Below are 20,470 nucleotides of genomic sequence, written 5' to 3' on the forward strand. Positions count from 1 at the left end.
GTCTCCTCCTTTACTGTGTTGATTCCCTGTATGTATTTAAATGTTTCTAACATATCCCCCCGGGATATGTCATGAACGCTGTGTTATAAACTGAAAAGTCACGTTAATAGCAAATCAAATACCTGGTTATCTCTTTTTCTTGGCCACCAAATGCCACAACAGTCCTTATTGATGATAGAACCTCTTCAGCCACTGCTCCAGCTCTAGCGTAAGCCGAGAGCTCCTTGCTGGTAAGGGAGACTACCATCTAATAAGTTAATGGAACATGGAACATTCTGAAATATTTTGTAAGAACATCTTTTGGAATAAAAATGTTTAATCTTTTATTTTATTCCATTGCAAACAAAGAAAACAGCAAAACATTTACCGGTATATTACACGGTGATGGTATTCTTTTTGATAGTTAAACCTAAAATAAGTAAAATAATTGTGGCACATTAAGATGGAACAAAATGCTATTTTACACTATAGTGATAGCTTGCTCAGTATGTTGTAACACAGGGTTTTGTTTGATTAAATTCACGTTTTGCTTTATACACCAACTGTTGACCAGTATTGCTTCAGACCCGAGGATAACATTTAATTAAAAGTATTGTTGTATACTTCATTACTCTGGTTATTTTGGAGATATATGTAGGGATATGTATTTAACTTCTCCATTTTGGTTTTATTCCTGTTAAATAAATCATGACACGATGCAATATATCATGTTTTGTTCATCTGAGGTTGTGTTTACCTACTTTTAAGACATGCTAAGGAACAGGATACGTAAAGCATATTATTCAAAGAGGATGTCATTTCTTTTTTCATGAACACACACACACACACACACACACACACACACACACACACACACACACACCTTGTCAGTACATTTCATTTTCAAGTTATACTTTACAGATGTGTTACCTTACAACATATTGCTGTCGATATGGCTACAAGTGGACTTGTAGCCATGATGACCAATGCAAGTTGCCATCCTTTGGCGAAGCCAACTATTAGCCCAGCTGCAAAAGTTGACAAATTTTGGAAAAGATGGCCCACTTTATCTCCTATTCCATCATTGATTTTATTGATGTCTCTATTAATAATAAAAAAAAAAATAACAATGTGGTTTATCATTATACCGCTGTTTGTACTACTATTATGCAGAAGGAGAAATAAACAATTAAAAAAAAAAAAAGGAAAAATTCTGAATGGTTTCTATGATTCTCTGTATCATTATCATGACATTCTGTCGTTCATACTATAGATATTTATTCAATAGTTTAAAAGACAGTTATGTTTGTACAGAAGTAAAAAAAAAATGAAACTTACTCAGTAAGACGTGTGTTGAGTTCTGCAGATTTGGTGACGTCAAACCAGCTTATTTCTTGAGATAAAACCGAGTGAAAGAACTTTTCCCTCATTTTACGAGTTTGCCTTGCTGCGGCCAGAACCCAGAATGAAACCTGTACATATCCACAAACCATAACACCTACTCCGACAGCACTATAGTATACTGCAAACCTTAAGAATATACAACATTAAAAGGACAACCGTCATCAAGTTTTCACTTCTCTTTTTAAAAAAAGTTTAAGACGTTTAAAGAAGCATGATGTTTTTAAAATAACGTATACTCATATATATATATATAAAAATAAGAGTTTTATAAACTGCTACTAATAGTAAAATGATGACTCTTGCTATGCATACATGTTAATATTAACATATTAGAAAACAAGGGGCTGGCTGCACTCACCTAAACATGCTTCAATGGGGTGCTGCTGGGGGCCAATAAGTACAGTAAAAATAGAAATCCAGCGCACTCACTTATCAACTAAACAGCTACTTTGATGCTGACAGATTTGACTAGTTAGCTACTCACTTGGGTAAGTTTTCACTTCTCTTTTTAAAAAAAAGTTTAAGACGTTTAAAGAAGCATGATGTTTTTAAAATAACGTATACTCATATATATATATATATATATATATATATATAAATAAGAGTTTTATAAACTGCTACTAATAGTAAAATGATGACTCTTGCTATGCATACATGTTAATATTAACATATTAGAAAACAAGGGGCTGGCTGCACTCACCTAAACATGCTTAAATGGGGTACTGCTGGGGGCCAATAAGTACAGTAAAAATAGAAATCCAGCGCACTCACTTATCAACTAAACAGCTACTTTGATGCTGACAGATTTGACTAGTTAGCTACTCACTTGGGTAGCACCCCATTTAAGCATGTTTAGGTGAGTGCAGCCAGCCCCTTGTTTTCCCATATATATTTAGGAGTCTAGCCAGCTCCTTGGTTTTGCACCGCCCCCTGTCACAGGTGCCTCATCTCAGGACCCTATTTAAGCCTTGTACTGCAGAGAACTCAAGATGGAAGGATTTCCCCAAGTGAGTAGCTCATTTAGTAGACTGTGAGAGTAGGACCTGCCAAAGATGGGGTACATTGACGTTTGTGGCAGGCTTATGCAATGTATGATCATATAGTGTAACCAAACCCCCATAATTTTTTGCCTAGATTAGGTGTTTTTAACAAAACTAGTCAAATCTGTCAGCATCAAAGTAGCTGTTTAGTTGATAAGTGAATATTAACATATTAAACATGTATTAAACCAGGAAAACTTGAACTTACAGTGTCATCTGTTCCGGTAATGGCCTGAACTGTGCGCATGTACCTGTTATTAAAAAAAGCTTCATTAGAAGGTGTTACATACAGTTACTCTGAAAAAGCGTAATTTTGCTTTGTTTCCAGTGAGCGGTATGGTTCGTGTCGCTACGGTTCTAAAGGTTTAGAATGGTCCAGCCTATTCAGGTGAGCGTTTCCACTGCAAGTCGGACAGCCAAGGAGCATGCAGGGTTTAGACCAAATGCCTAGCTAATCATTTGGCATGATCATTGACGTTTTCCTGTCCGCCAATCAATGGATTGTATAGTGTGACGCCAGTAGCTCCACCCTAACTGTACCGTACCATTTCCTATGGACCTACATCTGAAGGATGCCCAGGAATGGTGCTGTTTGATTTGGTTGTATGGGTCACTTTCATAATGGAAACACTCAAAATAGCATACCAGATCGTACCGACCTGAACCGTACCGCTCAGTGGAAATGGGGCATTAGTTTCTTAGAAGAAAGAGAAGAGCAAGAATTGAAATTCAGATGTATTATTTGGTCAAAAAACAACTGTCCAGCCAAGGTCCCATACAGACTATTCGTGAAATGTGACATTTTATTTTTATATATGTGATCAAATTAGATCAGCTATAAAATTACAATTTCTGACAATGAATTACTATGTGCTATTCCAGCTAGGGAAGCAAAAATATGACATAGTGGTATAGCTGGAATATCCCTATACTATAAATGTGTTGAATTGAAGATAGGAGGAGATCTTCGGGCATATCCTATGCTGTTAAGGGAAGTTGTCAACATTTATATTTTCTACTATTATCACTTTTTGAATTGGGAGAAACAGTGTTACTGCATGTGGACACCAGAAACACTTTTTTGTAAATCTGTGAGCTTGTGAGAGACACTATCTTACCAAATGAATTACTATGACCAGCCCATAAATAATTAGCAGGTTTTTTTTTTCCCTTTGTAACTATTTGAATAGTAATAATCTTTTGATGACTCACTTGAGTTTTGGAGTGACGTATTATGGCACAAAAATGTGTCTGTCATTTCACCAAATATGATGTACATCACTGGAACACAGATGCCATTTCCAAGGGCTCCAAGGAATCCAATTATCATAAAGAAAACATCTACCCTATCCGCAAATCGAAACTAGAAAAATGAAACAAAAAAAATCTAAATTAAAATTACATCGTAAGCAAAAGATAAAAAAAAAAAACACTGCAAAATGTAGGAGCTGCAATAATGTTCCAATGTTGTTACAACTTTTAGCCTGTCACTATTGTTGGCGAGTACAAGCTGTTAACATTATTCTATGGAAGCTAATAATGACTACTTAGGTACTGGTTTCCCAGCCTATCGCTATTGCTGACACTTTTTACTTTATTTATTTATTTTTATCACCACCATTGAGCTTAGCTCTGCATTGATGGGCATAGCTCAGCCACAAGAGAGCCTCTGGCACTCTGGCGTATGTAGTGCAAGCAGTGAGGGGCACCCCGGCAGACTCCTGGTCTGCCTAATCACCCATTGTAAAACAGTATGACAACTTTTTAATAGGTGGCTACCAAGGTACTCCAACCACTACAGTGCACCACAATGGTTAAGGTGCTAGGAATGTTCCTTTAACAACCTCTAAATCTCCATACATCGTATAGAAAGAATACATGTTGTATGGCAGTGCGTTGAAACCCTAAAGCACTTATCAATAAAATTAAAGAAAAGGCCAGACAGAAGATATAAAACATTAAATTATTCTTTATCTAAGTAAAGTGAATGTATCATTTAAATAAACACACAGCAGGCATTGATATGTGTATGTGATATCTTTGACCATTTGTGCTGTACATTAAACACATTTAGTGTTCCCCAAACCCTACTTCAATAATATGCATAGGAATAGCAAGAGGTCAAAGGTTAGTTTACTGTGTGGGGGGAGATATGGACTGTAGTGTATGGGGGAGATATGGACTGTAGTATATGGGGACATTGGGGCTGTAGTATGTGGTTTATAGGGGCTGTAGTGTGTGCAGGTAAGGGGCTCTGGTGTGGTGTGTATAGGGGTAATGTAATGTTGGGAAACAGGAGTTGTAGTGTGGGAAGGACAGAGGCTAAAAGGCAAGTTTAAGAAAAAAAAGACAAAATTTTTCATTAAAGCAAAATAAAGAAATATTTTCTCCTCCCTGAGATTTACATTTGGTCATTGAAGGGAGAATCCTGATCCCTGGTGGTCCAATGAAGATGATGCTTGTCGGCACCCCTGGCTGTCCAATTCTGGCTGGCACATAGAAATGCATCAGAGCATTGCCATGATAACCCACAGCATTGCTATGATACAGTAGAGGGAGAAGAGAACATAGTTTTGCTGGAGGTGCTAACAAGTTCTCTGGATCCCTCTTACCCCCTGGCATTAGGGTGGTCTGGTATTTGAGGGAGTTATTTAAACTACCAAAGGGCTGTGGAGCACCCTCTATGGCAGGGGTAGGCAACCTTTTAGCAGCACTGTGCCGATATAGTATTGTGATGTCCCGTAGCGTGCCGGTCCTATTTTTTTTATAAATCGAGGTGTGTATGCTGCCGTATTCTGCTTGTGTTATTTTTACTGTAATTGCTTTGTATCGTTGTATTTGTGCATATATGCAGGGCTGTCTTTAATAATGACTGGACAAAGCATTTGCTTAGGGCCCCCTGGACCCTGTCCCCCCTTCCCAGGCATGCAATCACGTCCTCCACCTCAACACAGTGGCGGACCTAAAGTAGAGAGGTGCAAGAATTCTTGGCAGTCTCCCTGTTGCACGGGTGATTAAAAGATAGATCCCCATCTGTCGTGCAACTCCAGAAATGCATTGACTGCTGGAGCTCTACCATTTACTCATGTTTGCAGGTCTGTATTTAGCACTAAGCAGTATTTGTGTGTTTTTGTGGAATATGTTTGTATGTGGTGTTGGCATGATTGCAAGCACACACACACACACACAGACATACTGACATACACACAGACATGCTGTCATACAAACATACTGACACACACACACAGATATGCTGACACACACATAGACATGCTGACATCCACACATACTGACACACACACAGATATACTGACACAGATATACTGACACAGATATGCTGACACAGACATGCTGACACAGACATGCTGACACACACAAAGACATGCTGACACACACAAAGACATGCTGACACACACAAAGACTTTAAAACTCACCCTCCAGTTTCCTACCTTTCCTGCTGGTGGCTGAAGGCGTTGGGAGTTGGGGTATAGAGCTCTTGGCCAGCCCCCCTCCAATCTGCCTACTCTTCTTTCCTGCGCGCTCCTCTCTTTGTGGGAGGAAGTGATGCGTGGCCGACACTTCCTCCCAGCCTGCTGCCGAAAAGCAAGGGGCCCGCTCGTGCTGTTAAAGCACCTCAGCGTGTGACCGGGTCCCTGCTGACAGAAGCCCAGCGGGTGGTCCTTTGTGCATGGGCCACCCGGTGGGCCTCCTTAGTGTGCAGATTACCAGCCAGAGGGTTAGAAATAGTTTGAGGCCAGCAGGGCTCACGGTGCAGCTGCCCAGTTTGCCCCGCGTTAAAGAAGGCCCTGCGTATATGAGCTATTATATTGTATATGTTCATGAGTAGTTTATGGTATTGTGTATGATGCATATGAATGTAAGCTGTGTATGGGTGCTGCTTGTGGAATTGTGTGTGGGGGCTGTTTGGGGTATTGCATGTGGGGTTGTGTGCATGTATGTGGATTGTTAGTGGTGCTTCGTTTGTGCGGATTGTGTGTATGTTTGTGTGTGGGCTGTCCGTATTATTTGTATGAGGGGAGGGTTATTCTGCATTTATGTGTATATCTAGCAGTGTGGGTGACTTCCCTGGGGTCCAGTGGGGACTAGTCCGGCCAGGTACATGTCAAGGACAGGAGCTGCAACAGCAACTGCGAGCTGCTCTACTACAGTGTGGCTTCCTATTCACAAGTGCTGGGAGGAAGTGATCTGAGATCACTACCTCTACGTGTTGCAATGCATAAATTTAGGATTGTCCTTCACCACCTTTTCGGATTAGCAGATATCTAAAGTTTTACTGGGACTCCTGATAGGCCAGAGCCTGTTTGACTCTAGCAGCCTTGAGTGCCGTGCAAAGACACCTCGAGTGCCGTGCATGGCACTAGTGCCGTAGGTTGCCTACCCCTGCTCTATGGGCTTCTCTCTGGATCCTGTCAACTTAGACACATGGCCAGTCTGAGCCTGGTCACTGCTACAGATTCTACAGATTCTCAATCATCACTCTGCTGTTTGAGAGCAAATTGGAGATCACGAGCTACCATTTGACCTCCCCAGATTTAAGGGATTGGATTGTTGCATAAGATTTATATTCTGGTGTTCAGACAGTCCTGTTTATTTTTGTATGCATTTTTAAACATAAGGTACACAAGGTACATTCATTAGAACACTGGAACACAACACTAATACAATGGACCTTCACAAGAAATGTAGTTCACAAACACACGAAGAGTCGTGGTAAGCCATTGTTCATGTGTTGCAATCTTTGTAATGCTGAGCCCCACCAAATATTCTTTAATCTTGCTGTGGATCATGGAAAAAGTCATTTACAAACAACTATTATGCAAGCAGTGGTGGAACTACCGCAGTTGCAGGTGTCGCAGCTGCGCCCTGGCCCATCACTTCAGTGTGTGTGTCACTTCAGGGGGCCTGGCAATCGGGGTGCCCGCTGGCATTGTGACGCTGAGCAACCGCTGGGGTCGCACTGAAGGGGCCCAACAGGTGGCCCATATTCTTGGGGCCACCCGATGGCAATGAATTTCCTGGGGCTCGGTCAGTGCTGCGTGTCAGGGTACCTGTGGTCTCTACCTCCGAAAGAGGTAGAGACTTAGCTGTTCCTCCATCCAGACGGCCTGATGGCTCCCTTCCCCACGGTCTATCCGGTCATGCAAGGCCGCGAGGGAGTGACTGCCTTTTACAGCATCTAGGCAGGAAGTTGTCATCAGGACACTCCTCCGGAACGACCTGTCACTCAAGTGCTGCAGGACCAATCAGGACGCCTCGGAGGCGTGGTTACTGCTCTGAACAGGGTATTTAACAGAGCTTCTTTCATTAGCTCATTGCCCTGTCGTGGTTCTAGCTTGTTCTAGTCACTCAGTGCTTGTGTATTCTATTATCCCTTTTGGTTTTGACCCGGCTTGTTTACCTTACTCTGCTTACCTCTGTTACCCTTGATTCGGCTTGTCTCTCGCTTACCTGTCTTCTGTTACCCTCGACCTCGGCTTGTCTTTGACCATTCTATACTGTACTACTTACGTTAGTCCGGCCATTCTAAGGTCCGGTATACGTATCTGGCTACTGTTTGTACTCTGCGTGTTGGATCCCTGTCCCGATCCTGACACTGCGGCACTTTAGGAGTGATGACGTGAGAGAGCTGGGAGGAAGCTGTCACTTCCTCCCAGCAAACAGAGTCGCGTGGGAGGGGAGCGCCAGGGAGGAGAGTAGGGAGTCAGAGTTCTGACTCTATTCAGCCGGAGGCAGCCACTGGACCCCAGCGAAGTCACCCTCCTGCACCTAAAGGTAGGAAACAGGAGGGCGATTAAAATTTTTAACAGTCTGTGTGTGTGTGTGTGTGTGTGGATGTATGTGCATGTGTGAATGACTGTATCTGTGTGTCTGTATATCTGTGTGTGTGTGTGTTAATGTCTGTATCTGTATGTGTGTGTTAATGTCTGTAGCTATGTCTGTGTATCTGTCTATGTGTCTGTATGTGTGTCACAGTTTATATCTGCATGCGTGTCATTCTGTGTATTTGAATGTTTGTCATTGAGTGTGTCTGTGTATCTGTATGCGTGTCTATATGTGTGTCTGTGTGTATCTGTATGTCTGTGTGTGTATCTGTGCCCCATGTGTATCAGTGTCTGCATGTGTATCTGTTTGTCTGTATGTGTGTCAGTGTGTGCCCCTATGTATCTGTAAACGTGTCACTATTTGTATCTATATGCGTGTCATTCTGTGTATGTGTATCTGCATGTGTCTGTATGTGTGCCTGTGTATCTGAATGTGTCAGTGTATGTCTGTGTATCTGTATGTGTGTCAGTGTTTGTATCTGTAGAAATGTCATTCTGTGTATCTGAATGTGTGTCATTCTGTGTGTCTGTGTATTAGCATGTGTGTCCGTGTATGTATCTGTTTGTGTTATATTATACAAATGGAGGAGCGGTGGGGAGATGTGTGAGTGGTGGCCCAGGGCAATTTTCGCACTGTGGCCCTGTGGTTTCTAGTTACGCTTCAGGTTGCAAGTGACCATCATTGCTTGTCTACTCCCTTTTCATAGGTTTCCTAAGATTCAATTTTCTGGTGATTACTCAGTTTCAAATGTGCAATTTAAGCACCACTACAACTAAATGTTGTGTTTTTGGTGTAAAGGTGTCTTTTGGTTTTGTGCCAAATCATTTTCTAATAGTTTGAAAAAAGAAACAGGGACAATTCATCTAAAACCCAACTCCTGCTCTGTGGCCCAGCTAATTCTCAGAGTGGGTGAGGGAGGGGATAAGGCTGGACAGTGGCGTTACTCCAAGGGGTCTGGCCACAGCTGCGACCCCTGAAACTTGAAACCATAGCTGCCAGCATAACTTCAGGGCCAGTGCACAGCAGCACCGGCCCGGGGCACATGGTTGCCAGGTTATTGGCAGGAGGGGAGTGCTGTGCTGGGGGAAATGAGACACATGGATGGGGATGAGACACATTGAAGGGCTGGGAAGGAATGAGACGCATGGATGGCTTAAGGGAGGCGGAATGAGACGCATGGTGGGGCAGGGGGAGGGAATGAGACGCATGGAGTGGCTGGGGGGAGGGAATGAGAAGCATGGAGAGGTTGGGGGGGATGAGACATTTTCGCAAAGGGACCCTGTGATTTCTAGTTACACCTCTGAGGATGGAGGTGGCTGAAAATTGGAGGTCACTTGGCTCTAAGAGCTGATTTACTGGTCAAAGAACTAGTACACCAACTCTGTAAAGCTAGTACATAATAGTTTTATAGTAAACACACAACTAAAAATATAGTAAATGTAAAATGTTTTAAACCTTATCCTATAAATACAAGATGATATGAATAAGTTAATGATCAAATAAAAACTGGGATTGACTTACCATGTGGATTGGACTGACTGGTTTAATTTCTTCTTTCTCTTCTTTGTTTTTATTTTCTTCACTTTGAGAAACATTGAATACTCCAATAAGTATCATTTTTAAAATATATTGCATACCTTTTGTATTTTCCTTACTCTCAATGATGTGCACATTTGTATGAACCTGAGATTTCATTCGTTTTTTTTTTTCCCAATAAAACATTTGTTAATATTATACACTCAAAGGGGACTGTTTTAAGATGTTAAATGTACAACGCAAAATTAAAAACACAGTTGGAAACGTCAAATACGTACTTTGTATCAGGTGATTTATCCAGTGAATCTACCGTGTTGTAGGAGGAGGTGGTGATTGTGTCTGCCATGTTTGATGATCAATAGTTTGATCCTGGTAAAACAAAAATAAAAGAAACACAGGATACAGGACAAGTAATACACTTTGCAGTGAAATAAAAACACAGACAATGCACCATTTATTTTTACAATATTATGGCCTGAATTCTGTAACTAGATAGGAACTTAAAGGGCAGTCTAGGCACCATAACCACCATGGTCTTCTGCAGTGGTTTTGGTGCCAGGAGTCCCGTAGCCCCATCCTATGATAAGAAGTCAAACTGTTTTCTCATGGTTCTACACTCACCTGGGTACCCATGTTTAAATGGAATTACCGTATATACTCGAGTATAAGCCCACCCGAATATAAGCCGAGGCCCATAATTTTACCCCAAAAAACTGGGAAAACTTATTGACTCGAGTATAAGACTAGGGTGGGAAATGCAGCAGCTGCTGGTAAATTTCTAAATAAAATTAGATCCTAAAAAAATTATATTAATTGAATATTTATTTACAGTGTGTGTATATAATGAATGCAGTGTGTGTATGAGAATGCAGTGTGTGTGTATGAGAATGCAGTGTGTGTGTATGAGAATGCAGTGTGTGTGTATGAGTGCAGTGTGTGTATGAGTGCAGTGTGTATATGAGTGCAGTGTGTGTATATGAATGCAGTGTGTGTGTATGAGAATGCTGTGTGTATGAGTGCAGTGTGTGTGTATGAGAATGCTGTGTGTATGAGTGTAGTGTGTGTATGAGTGCAGTGTGTGTGTATGAGTGCAGTGTGTGTGTATGAATGCTGTGTGTATGAGTGCAGTGTGTGTGTATGAGAATGCTGTGTGTATGAGTGCAGTGTGTGTGTATGAGAATGCTGTGTGTATGAGTGCAGTGTGTGTGTATGAGAATGCTGTGTGTATGAATGCAGTGTGTGTGTATGAATGCAGTGTGTGTGTGTATGAGTGCAGTGTGTGTATGTGTGTGTGTAATGCAGAGTGTGATGCAGAGCCTTGGTGGGGGGTGGGCATTTTTATTTTTTAATTATTATTTTAATATTTTTTTTGTTTCATTACATTTTTTTATTATTATTTTATTTTTTATTTTATTATTTTTATTTTATTATTTTTTTTATTATTATTAATATATACAAATTTTTTCGTCCCCCTCCCTGCTTGCTAGCTGGCCAGGGAGGGGGGCTCTCCTTCCCTGGTGGTCCAGTGGATGGGCACTGTGTAGGAGGGGGCTGTGGGGGCTGCAGAGAGATGTTACTTACCTTTCCTGCAGCTCCTGTCAGCTCTCTCCTCCTCCGCCGGTCCGTTCAGCTCTTCTGTCAGCTCACAGTGTAAATCTCGCGAGAGCCGCGGCTCTCGCGAGATTTACACTGGGAGCTGACCGAGGTGCTGAACGGACCGGCGGAGGAGGAGAGAGCTGACTGGAGCTGCAGGAAAGGTAAGTAACATCTCTCTGCAGCCCCCACAGCCCCCATTGTCTGTATTATGGCAATGTAAATTGCCATAATACAGACTCTGACTCGAGTATAAGCCGAGTTGGGTTTTTTCAGCACAAAAAATTTGCTGAAAAACTCAGCTTATACTCGAGTATATACGGTAATTGGCTTAGAGCTTTAGCTGTCATTCTCAGCCACTAAATGTTATCCAGATATGTACAAAGCAGAAGGTTAAATGTAAATATATCACAAACAGGGCTGGACCCATGGGCGTTGTAACGGATCACCTGGCACCCCGACTGAGTACCTCCGTTAATGGATGCTCCTAGTGCTTCCTGAGGACTCCAAGCACTCTGGCAGACACCACAATCACCGAATCCGAGAAACCTTTTAAATTCTCCCAAGCATATGAATGCTGTAGACCATTGAATAGGAACCATACGAATAGGCTTGTACTCCTAGCAGTCAACTGGAACAGCATACAATAAATCCTTCCCCCAATAATGAGACGACACATCACTTTGAGGGTAAAACAGGAACTCTGGACTGGCTCATCCAGCCTGGCTTTTATTCACAAACAGGTACATACAGGACACTCCCAGGGGGAGGATGAAATTGACCAATCACATGGATGTACCTCCCACACATTTCCTCCCCTTAGATTAACACTTAACCCAATTATACAGTACACACTTTTCCCCAATTCCTGGATGTACCCCAAATACATATGATACACCCCTAAAACAGGTATCCCCTGATAGCCCTGATCTGGGTGAGCAACATACTCAAAAATCACCCAGATCGGACCAGGGGTTCGGGAGTTATGAGCAGGCAAAGTTTTGACCGACCGCATGGGTAAAGTATCCGAAAACAGTTCCATGTATTTTGGCCCTGCGGTCGGTCACAGAAAAGTGAATGAAACAGACGAATTGCCTGGGTTATGGAGACTAAGGGGAATTCGCATGAATCCCCTAGTTCGTGAGTTTCTTTCTACCGAACGGCGGGCCGTTCGGTAGTTTCCCCACGAAATCCTGGAAGTCTGGAGGTCTCAGCGGTGCTTGCCTAGTCGAGTGTCCGTTTTCAGTTCCAGACACTCGACGGCAAACTACCGCTGTTCGGTAGTTTAAGATGGCCGCCGCCACGTGTTCGGCTCCCGAATGGCGGCCACCCAGAGGACACAGACCACACTGCACTGATTGCCAATCACCCGTTTGCAACATTGTTGCAAACGGTAATTGGAGGCACACTCATTCCTGGGTGGTCCGGTTGTTCGGTAGTTTCACTCAATATACTGAATGGAGTGATTCTACCGAACAATCAGATGAACGCTGCATACAAATCACCCAGGTTAAACTTAACACATATATAAATACATATATAATATTACAGGCAGTATACTACAATATGCTTCACAGTCTTAAAGGGACAGTAGTCCCAAAAGTCCCAATCTGTCCATAGATGAGTTTAAAAGGGCCAGCAACAGCAATATACAGTATAACAAGCCCAAATATAAATCTTTAAATGTACCAGTTTTCCAGGGGCCATAGTCAGCGGGTAAGAGGCAGGCAGCCAGGCCCCTACAATGCCCAGTGGCGAGGTGGGTTCCGCCACATTTCTCCCCTTTCCCATTTAGACTATCCAGACTCCAGACCTCCAGTCGGTCTGGGGCTCTGATAGTCGGCTGGCTGTCCTTACAGGGGGTAGTTGTCCAGATGGCCCCCTGCCACTTGTGTCCAGTTGTAAGTCCAAGGCTTGGGGAAAAAGTAACCAGGATGTCCTCTCCCCTGGTTGAACACAGCTGTTGTTGGGGAAAAACGACTGTCTCCCCTTCCGATATTTTGTCTGGCTGTTGTGGACTAGGACCGACTGTCCCTATCCCCAGTGGTATAGGTGCAGAGACTACGGTCCCATCTGCACGGTTGTGGGGCTTACTGTCTCCCCTTGGTGTGCTAAGCTGCCGCTGGGGGGAGGGAATGACAAACTCCTCTCCCTGAACTGTATACAGCCGCTGGGGAGCAAGGACGTCTCCTTCCGCTCCCTGTAACTTGTGCACCGAGACCACGGTCCCATCTGTGCTGGTGTGGGGCTTACTGTCTCCCCTTGGTGTGTTAGGCTGCCGCTGGGGAGCAAGGATGGCACCTTCAGCCCCCTGTACCACACACTGCCGCTGGGGATCTGGGCCAACTGCCCAGCCTCCCTGTAGGGCCGGTAGAGAGACCACGGTCCCATCTCCACCTGCCATCTGTGGGTCTTCCCAGGACCAGTCGATAAGGTCCCTCATTTCTGGGGCTGGTTGGGTAGTAGGAGGTACTAAATGCAGGTCTCCTACTGACGGGCTTAGTTGTTGGGGAGGGGAAACAAAACTCTCCGCTCCCAATGGTGTACAGTCCATAAGCCCCATCAGGTTAGAGACAGGCGGTGTCACTGGATCGTATGAGTCCGCATAATTCTGTTAGATCTCCCACTGCTCTGGTGGTACTTGTGGGGTATAGGGTAACTGACTGGCGCTGAACAGGTGTTGGTAATCCTGCTCCAGCTCCCATTCCTGGACAGCCAGTTCAGTCAAGTCTGGCCTTAGGTCCTCGGCCATAGGGAGATCCAGCACGGCTTCTCTGTAGTCAAATATGTCCCAAAGCCGTGACTCTGCCGCACTCCCAAATTCTGGTTCTGCAAATGTCCCCCATAATAAGCCAGGGCCATTATAATCCTCGCCCTCGGGTTTGTCAAATTTGGCCATTCCAGGCACCCGCTGAACCGCGTACCAATGTAGCGCTTGGTATGCGTCCTCGAGACCCAGTTCTCTCCATGCCAGTGAATCAAGTCGCATCACCCATTCCTCCTGAGCCTGTTCTCCCAGCATAGGTATCCGTAGGGCCACTCTGGCTTGTAATCGCTGCTCCTTGCTGGGAAGACGCTCACCTCGCCAACGCTGGACACCCTCTAGGGTTTCTTCCCACATCTCTTGTCGTGCGCTCTCACTGCAGTCCAACCTGGTTGCCTCTACTATTGGCTTTACCAGTGGTGCTAAGAGGTTCTGTAACCTCCGGTTAAACTCCTCTTCCACCTGGAGCACTGTCCAGGGACTCGCTGGTTCTATGCCCCTCCATAATAATTCCTGTGTCTCCAGGGTGTTGTTCCTCTCACACCAGGACGCCATCCCACCGCTGCCACCAATGTAACGGATCACCTGGCACCCCGACTGAGTACCTCCGTTAATGGATGCTCCTAGTGCTTCCTGAGGACTCCAAGCACTCTGGCAGACACCACAATCACCGAATCCGAGAAACCTTTTAAATTCTCCCAAGCATATGAATGCTGTAGACCATTGAATAGGAACCATACAAATAGGCTTGTACTCCTAGCAGTCAACTGGAACAGCATGCAATAAATCCTTCCCCCAATAATGAGACGACACATCACTTTGAGGGTAAAACAGGAACTCTGGACTGGCTCATCCAGCCTGGCTTTTATTCACAAACAGGTACATACAGGACACTCCCAGGGGGAGGATGAAATTGACCAATCACATGGATGTACCTCCCACACATTTCCTCCCCTTAGATTAACACTTAACCCAATTATACAGTACACACTTTTCCCCAATTCCTGGATGTACCCCAAATACATATGATACACCCCTAAAACAGGTATCCCCTGATAGCCCTGATCTGGGTGAGCAACATACTCAAAAATCACCCAGATCGGACCAGGGGTTCGGGAGTTATGAGCAGGCAAAGTTTTGACCGACCGCATGGGTAAAGTATCCGAAAACAGTTCCATGTATTTTGGCCCTGCGGTCGGTCACAGAAAAGTGAATGAAACAGACGAATTGCCTGGGTTATGGAGACTAAGGGGAATTCGCATGAATCCCCTAGTTCGTGAGTTTCTTTCTACCGAACGGCGGGCCGTTCGGTAGTTTCCCCACGAAATCCTGGAAGTCTGGAGGTCTCAGCGGTGCTTGCCTAGTCGAGTGTCCGTTTTCAGTTCCAGACACTCGACGGCAAACTACCGCTGTTCGGTAGTTTAAGATGGCCGCCGCCACGTGTTCGGCTCCCGAATGGCGGCCACCCAGAGGACACAGACCACACTGCACTGATTGCCAATCACCCGTTTGCAACATTGTTGCAAACGGTAATTGGAGGCACACTCATTCCTGGGTGGTCCGGTTGTTCGGTAGTTTCACTCAATATACTGAATGGAGTGATTCTACCGAACAATCAGATGAACGCTGCATACAAATCACCCAGGTTAAATACATATATAATATTACAGGCAGTATACTACAATATGCTTCACAGTCTTAAAGGGACAGTAGTCCCAAAAGTCCCAATCTGTCCATAGATGAGTTTAAAAGGGCCAGCAACAGCAATATACAGTATAACAAGCCCAAATATAAATCTTTAAATGTACCAGTTTTCCAGGGGCCATAGTCAGCGGGTAAGAGGCAGGCAGCCAGGCCCCTCCAATGCCCAGTGGCGAGGTGGGTTCCGCCACAGGCGTCCGCAGGAATTTTTCCGGGGGGGGGGGGGCATAATTGTAATGACATTTATGCTTGGCCCCTTTTTGACAGTGTCATGAAGGGGAGGAGCATAGTGATTATCACATAAAGCCAGGGTGAATAGCGTTTTCACAACTATGGTGTCAGGAATACATGTTTGCAAATTAAATTAAATTAAAGGAACATTCTGGTCACCATAACAACTTCATCTAAATGAAAATGCTATGATGCCAGGAAGCCCCTGGGTGCTCTTTCCTTTAAGGGGTTAAACCGCTCTCAAATGGTTTAACCCCAAAGGCTTCCTCCAGCTCCAGGTCCCTCAGTGGTATTCGGCATCTGAAACAGAGTGTCAGGAAGTGCAGATTGACGTCAGGCATGGGTGCCGCTGGATGGCTAGAGTTGGCAGTTGACGCTCTAAGCCACTCGCTAGTTCCCGGTTCATAATTTTTTTTACTTTTTTATTATTGGGGAGCTACTGATTGGCTTAGAGTGCCAGCTGACCGCTCTAGCCAATCAGCAACACCCCTACCCAGCAGCACTCTGTGCTTCCTGACACTCCGTAAATAAAAGTGAACACATTGGGGGCGGAGCCTAGCTGCCAAGCAGAGTGGACGTGCCAAAACCCAGCTCTGAATTGGGATCCACGGGGTGCAACTCTGGACACCCAAATCGACTAGCTAACCACCCGAGATCCCAAGCTGCGGTGACCAAGGCCTACAGGATGGCTGGCAGAGGGGAGACGGCCGCTCTCCTTTCCTCCTACCTGCTTCATGACCACCTCGACCCTCAATCATCCTGCCCCCCCCCCCCCCCCCGGGACCAGTGGGGGATATCCTGGTCCTCGCCGTGAGCCCAGACCAAGCCTATACACAGCGTGTGGGCTTCAGGGCCAAACTTCACCTTTGTGCTCCTTCTGATTCTTTCTGCTCCTTTACCTTTGTGCTCCTTGCTGTCCCTTTCTGCTTCTTGCAGACCCTTCCTGCTCCTTGCTGCCCCTGCTACTTGCAGACTCTTCCTGCCTCTTCATTTAGCCTCCCCCCTCCCCCCATGCCTCACTTGCCTAATCTATAGGCTGCCCCCCCATGCCTCACTTGCCTAATCTTTAGGCTGCCCCCCCCATGCCTCACTTGCCTAATCTTTAGGTTGCCCCCCCATGCCTCACGTGCCTAATCTATAGGCTGCCCCCCATGCCTTACTCCCCTAATCTATAGGCTGCCCCCCATGCCTCACTCCCCTAATCTATAGGCTGCCCCCCATGCCTTACTCCCCTAATATATAGGCTGCCCCCCATGCCTTACTCCCCTAATATATAGGCTGCCTCTCCCCCCCATGCCTTACTCCCCTAATATATAGGCTGCCTCTCCCCCCCATGCCTTACTCCCCTAATATATAGGCTGCCTCTCCCCCCCATGCCTTACTCCCCTAATATGTAGGCTGCCTCTCCCCCCCATGCCTTACTCCCCTAATCTATAGGCTGTCCCCCCATGCCTTACTCCCCTAATATATAGGCTGCCCCCCATGCCTTACTCCCCTAATATATAGGCTGCCCCCCATGCCTTACTCCCCTAATATATAGGCTGCCCCCCCCATGCCTTACTCCCCTAATATATAGGCTGCCCCCCATGCCTTACTCCCCTAATCTATAGGCTGCCCCCATGCCTCACTCCCCGAATCTATAGGCTGCCCCCCCATGCCTTACTCCCCTAATATATAGGCTGCCCCCCATGCCTTACTCCCCTAATATATAGGCTGCCTCTCCCCCCCATGCCTTACTCCCCTAATATATAGGCTGCCTCTTCCCCCATGCCTTACTCCCCTAATATATAGGCTGCCTCTCCCCCCCATGCCTTACTCCCCTAATATATAGGCTGCCTCTCCCCCCCATGCCTTACTCCCCTAATCTATAGGCTGTCCCCCCATGCCTTACTCCCCTAATATATAGGCTGCCCCCCATGCCTTACTCCCCTAATATATAGGCTGCCCCCCATGCCTTACTCCCCTAATATATAGGCTGCCCCCCCATGCCTTACTCCCCTAATATATAGGCTGCCTCTCCCCCCATGCCTTACTCCCCTAATATATAGGCTGCCTCTCCCCCCATGCCTTACTCCCCTAATATATAGGCTGCCTCTCCCCCCATGCCTTACTCCCCTAATATATAGGCTGCCTCTCCCCCATGCCTTACTCCCCTAATATATAGGCTGCCTCTCCCCCCCCATGCCTTACTCCCCTAATATATAGGCTGCCTCTCCCCCCCATGCCTTACTCCCCTAATATATAGGCTGCCTCTCCCCCCATGCCTTACTCCCCTAATATGTAGGCTGCCTCTCCCCCCCATGCCTTACTCCCCTAATATATAGGCTGCCTCTCCCCCCCATGCCTTACTCCCCTAATATATAGGCTGCTTCTCCCCCTCATGCCTTACTCCCCTAATATATAGGCTGCCTCTCCCCCCCATGCTTTACTCCCCTAATATATAGGCTGCCTCTCCCCCCATGCCTTAATGCCTTACTCCCCTAATATATAGGCTGCCCCCCATTCCTTACTCCCCTAATATATAGGCTGCCCCCCCATGCCTTACTCCCCTAATATATAGGCTGCCCCCCCATGCCTTACTCCCTTAATATATAGGCTGCCCCCCGATGCCTTACTCCCCTAATATATAGGCTGCCCCCCATGCCTTACTCCCCTAATATATAGGCTGCCCCCCATGCCTTACTCCCCTAATATATAGGCTGCTGCCCCCCATGCCTTGCTCCCCTAATCTATAGGCTATTTTAACCCCCCCCCCCCACACCCCATCCCTCACTTACCTGATCTGTAGGCTGTCTCTATTACTCCCCTGCGGTTTCAATAAGCAGAGAGAAGCAGGGATAGATGCAGCTTCCTGTCCCTGTCTCTCTCCATACACAGCGCCATACCGGCTGGTGCCGGTATTACAGTTCATTTTAAATCACGAAAAATAGCAGATCAAGCTGAAAAATCCAGGGGGGGGGGGGGGGGGGGGGCGAGTCCTTCCCTTCCGCCCCCTGCGGACGCCCATGGCTGGACCAGAAAGTAATGTAGTCATTATGATGCCTAGGGGCTGGATTCTATTATTAAAGATAACCTTAACTCTAATAATGAAATAACAGTTCTTTCACTGACGTCTATGGAAAAATCATATTCAATTAGAAGAGATAAGGTGATTATGTCTATCCCTAACTGGGGCATCTGAATAGTAGCTTTCCCATTTACCTCTATGGGGAAATAGATTTTCAATTACCTGAGATATATTGATATCTTCTAATAGAATCTAGCATTCTAATATGAGTTACTAAGCTATTGGCATTCTCTAGTTCCTTTCCTAGAAGGGAAGTTCCATACCATGACATCTTTGTACTCCTTTTTATAGGGGCTTATTCACTGAGCTCGGTTTGGCTTAGCAGAATTTTAGCACTGAAAACACAATTTGGAAATGCATCAGGCGGACCAAAAATCAAAAATAGAATCAGTGGACTGCAAAATCAATACTAAAAAACAATATTATGTATATGTTTTGCAGTACACTTACAGGAGTATTTTCCTGCCATTCTGTTCATATATTAAGTGAGAAACAAAGCCAAACGGGGAGGAAGGCAGTAAAAACAAAACAAAAAAAAACTATATTTGGAGACTATATATTTATTAAATATATAATATAAAAATATATCGATTTTACTGCTCCACCTTTTTCCCCTCTGTTGCTCACTTTTCACTTGATCTGTGAATATAATCATCATTTCATGACTGTCCCCTAGCCATCAATCATCTTTTTTTTCCAATAAATAATGTATATTTTTTGGCCCCATGGGCGGAATTCAGAATCACTAATCAAAATGAATATGATCGGCCATTGATTCCGATACATTTCGGCTTAGAGTTTGAGAAGTTGACCGATCACCCATTCAACCAAAATTCAGATTAATTGCAGTTCAGACCAAAACAAATCTCCAAGTCTACTAAACAGTGCTTATTGTGTGTAAGAGTTGTGATGTAATGGTTGGCAGAGTGTTTGTTCTACTCTACCTCAGTTGTTATATCTGCCAATTTCTCCCCAACTCCCTCCACCTATTTCTCTGCTTCTAGCTGTCGAGATCCTTCATTCATTAATACTAAGGATGATGTAGTACGGAGCAATGCTGCACACAAGTAACAGCTTGTTTTACTGACCTGAATTCAGCATGGGAGGGTGGAACTATTACCATTCAGCCTCTCATATGACTCACTATATTAAAACCTTCATGTGTGAGTCACTGCAGTCACATAAAAGTCAGGATTATGCAATTCATTGTAATACACAGTTTTGGTAAATTAGCATTTTAAAGTAATCACATGGGATGTAAGATACTCGTTCATGTTACTGGTGCATTTAAAGTCATACTGCTCACACTTT

The 20,470-nt window shown here is 44.9% G+C and overlaps 1 protein-coding gene across 1 annotated transcript in view; it reads right to left on the reverse strand.

Moving 5' to 3' along the window:
* ABCB5 (ATP binding cassette subfamily B member 5) overlaps positions 1 to 9,884 on the reverse strand; it is a 59,772-nt gene extending 49,888 nt beyond the window's left edge. Inside the window, 6 exon segments of the mRNA XM_063453132.1 lie at positions 123 to 247; positions 910 to 1,081; positions 1,318 to 1,509; positions 2,632 to 2,674; positions 3,636 to 3,786; positions 9,789 to 9,884. Coding sequence (XP_063309202.1) covers positions 123 to 247; positions 910 to 1,081; positions 1,318 to 1,509; positions 2,632 to 2,674; positions 3,636 to 3,786; positions 9,789 to 9,884 — 779 coding nt within the window.
* Positions 9,885 to 20,470: the final 10,586 nt, after the last annotated feature.

The sequence above is a fragment of the Pelobates fuscus genome, chromosome 4 (genome assembly GCF_036172605.1).
Source record: "Pelobates fuscus isolate aPelFus1 chromosome 4, aPelFus1.pri, whole genome shotgun sequence".
NCBI lineage: Eukaryota > Metazoa > Chordata > Amphibia > Anura > Pelobatidae > Pelobates > Pelobates fuscus.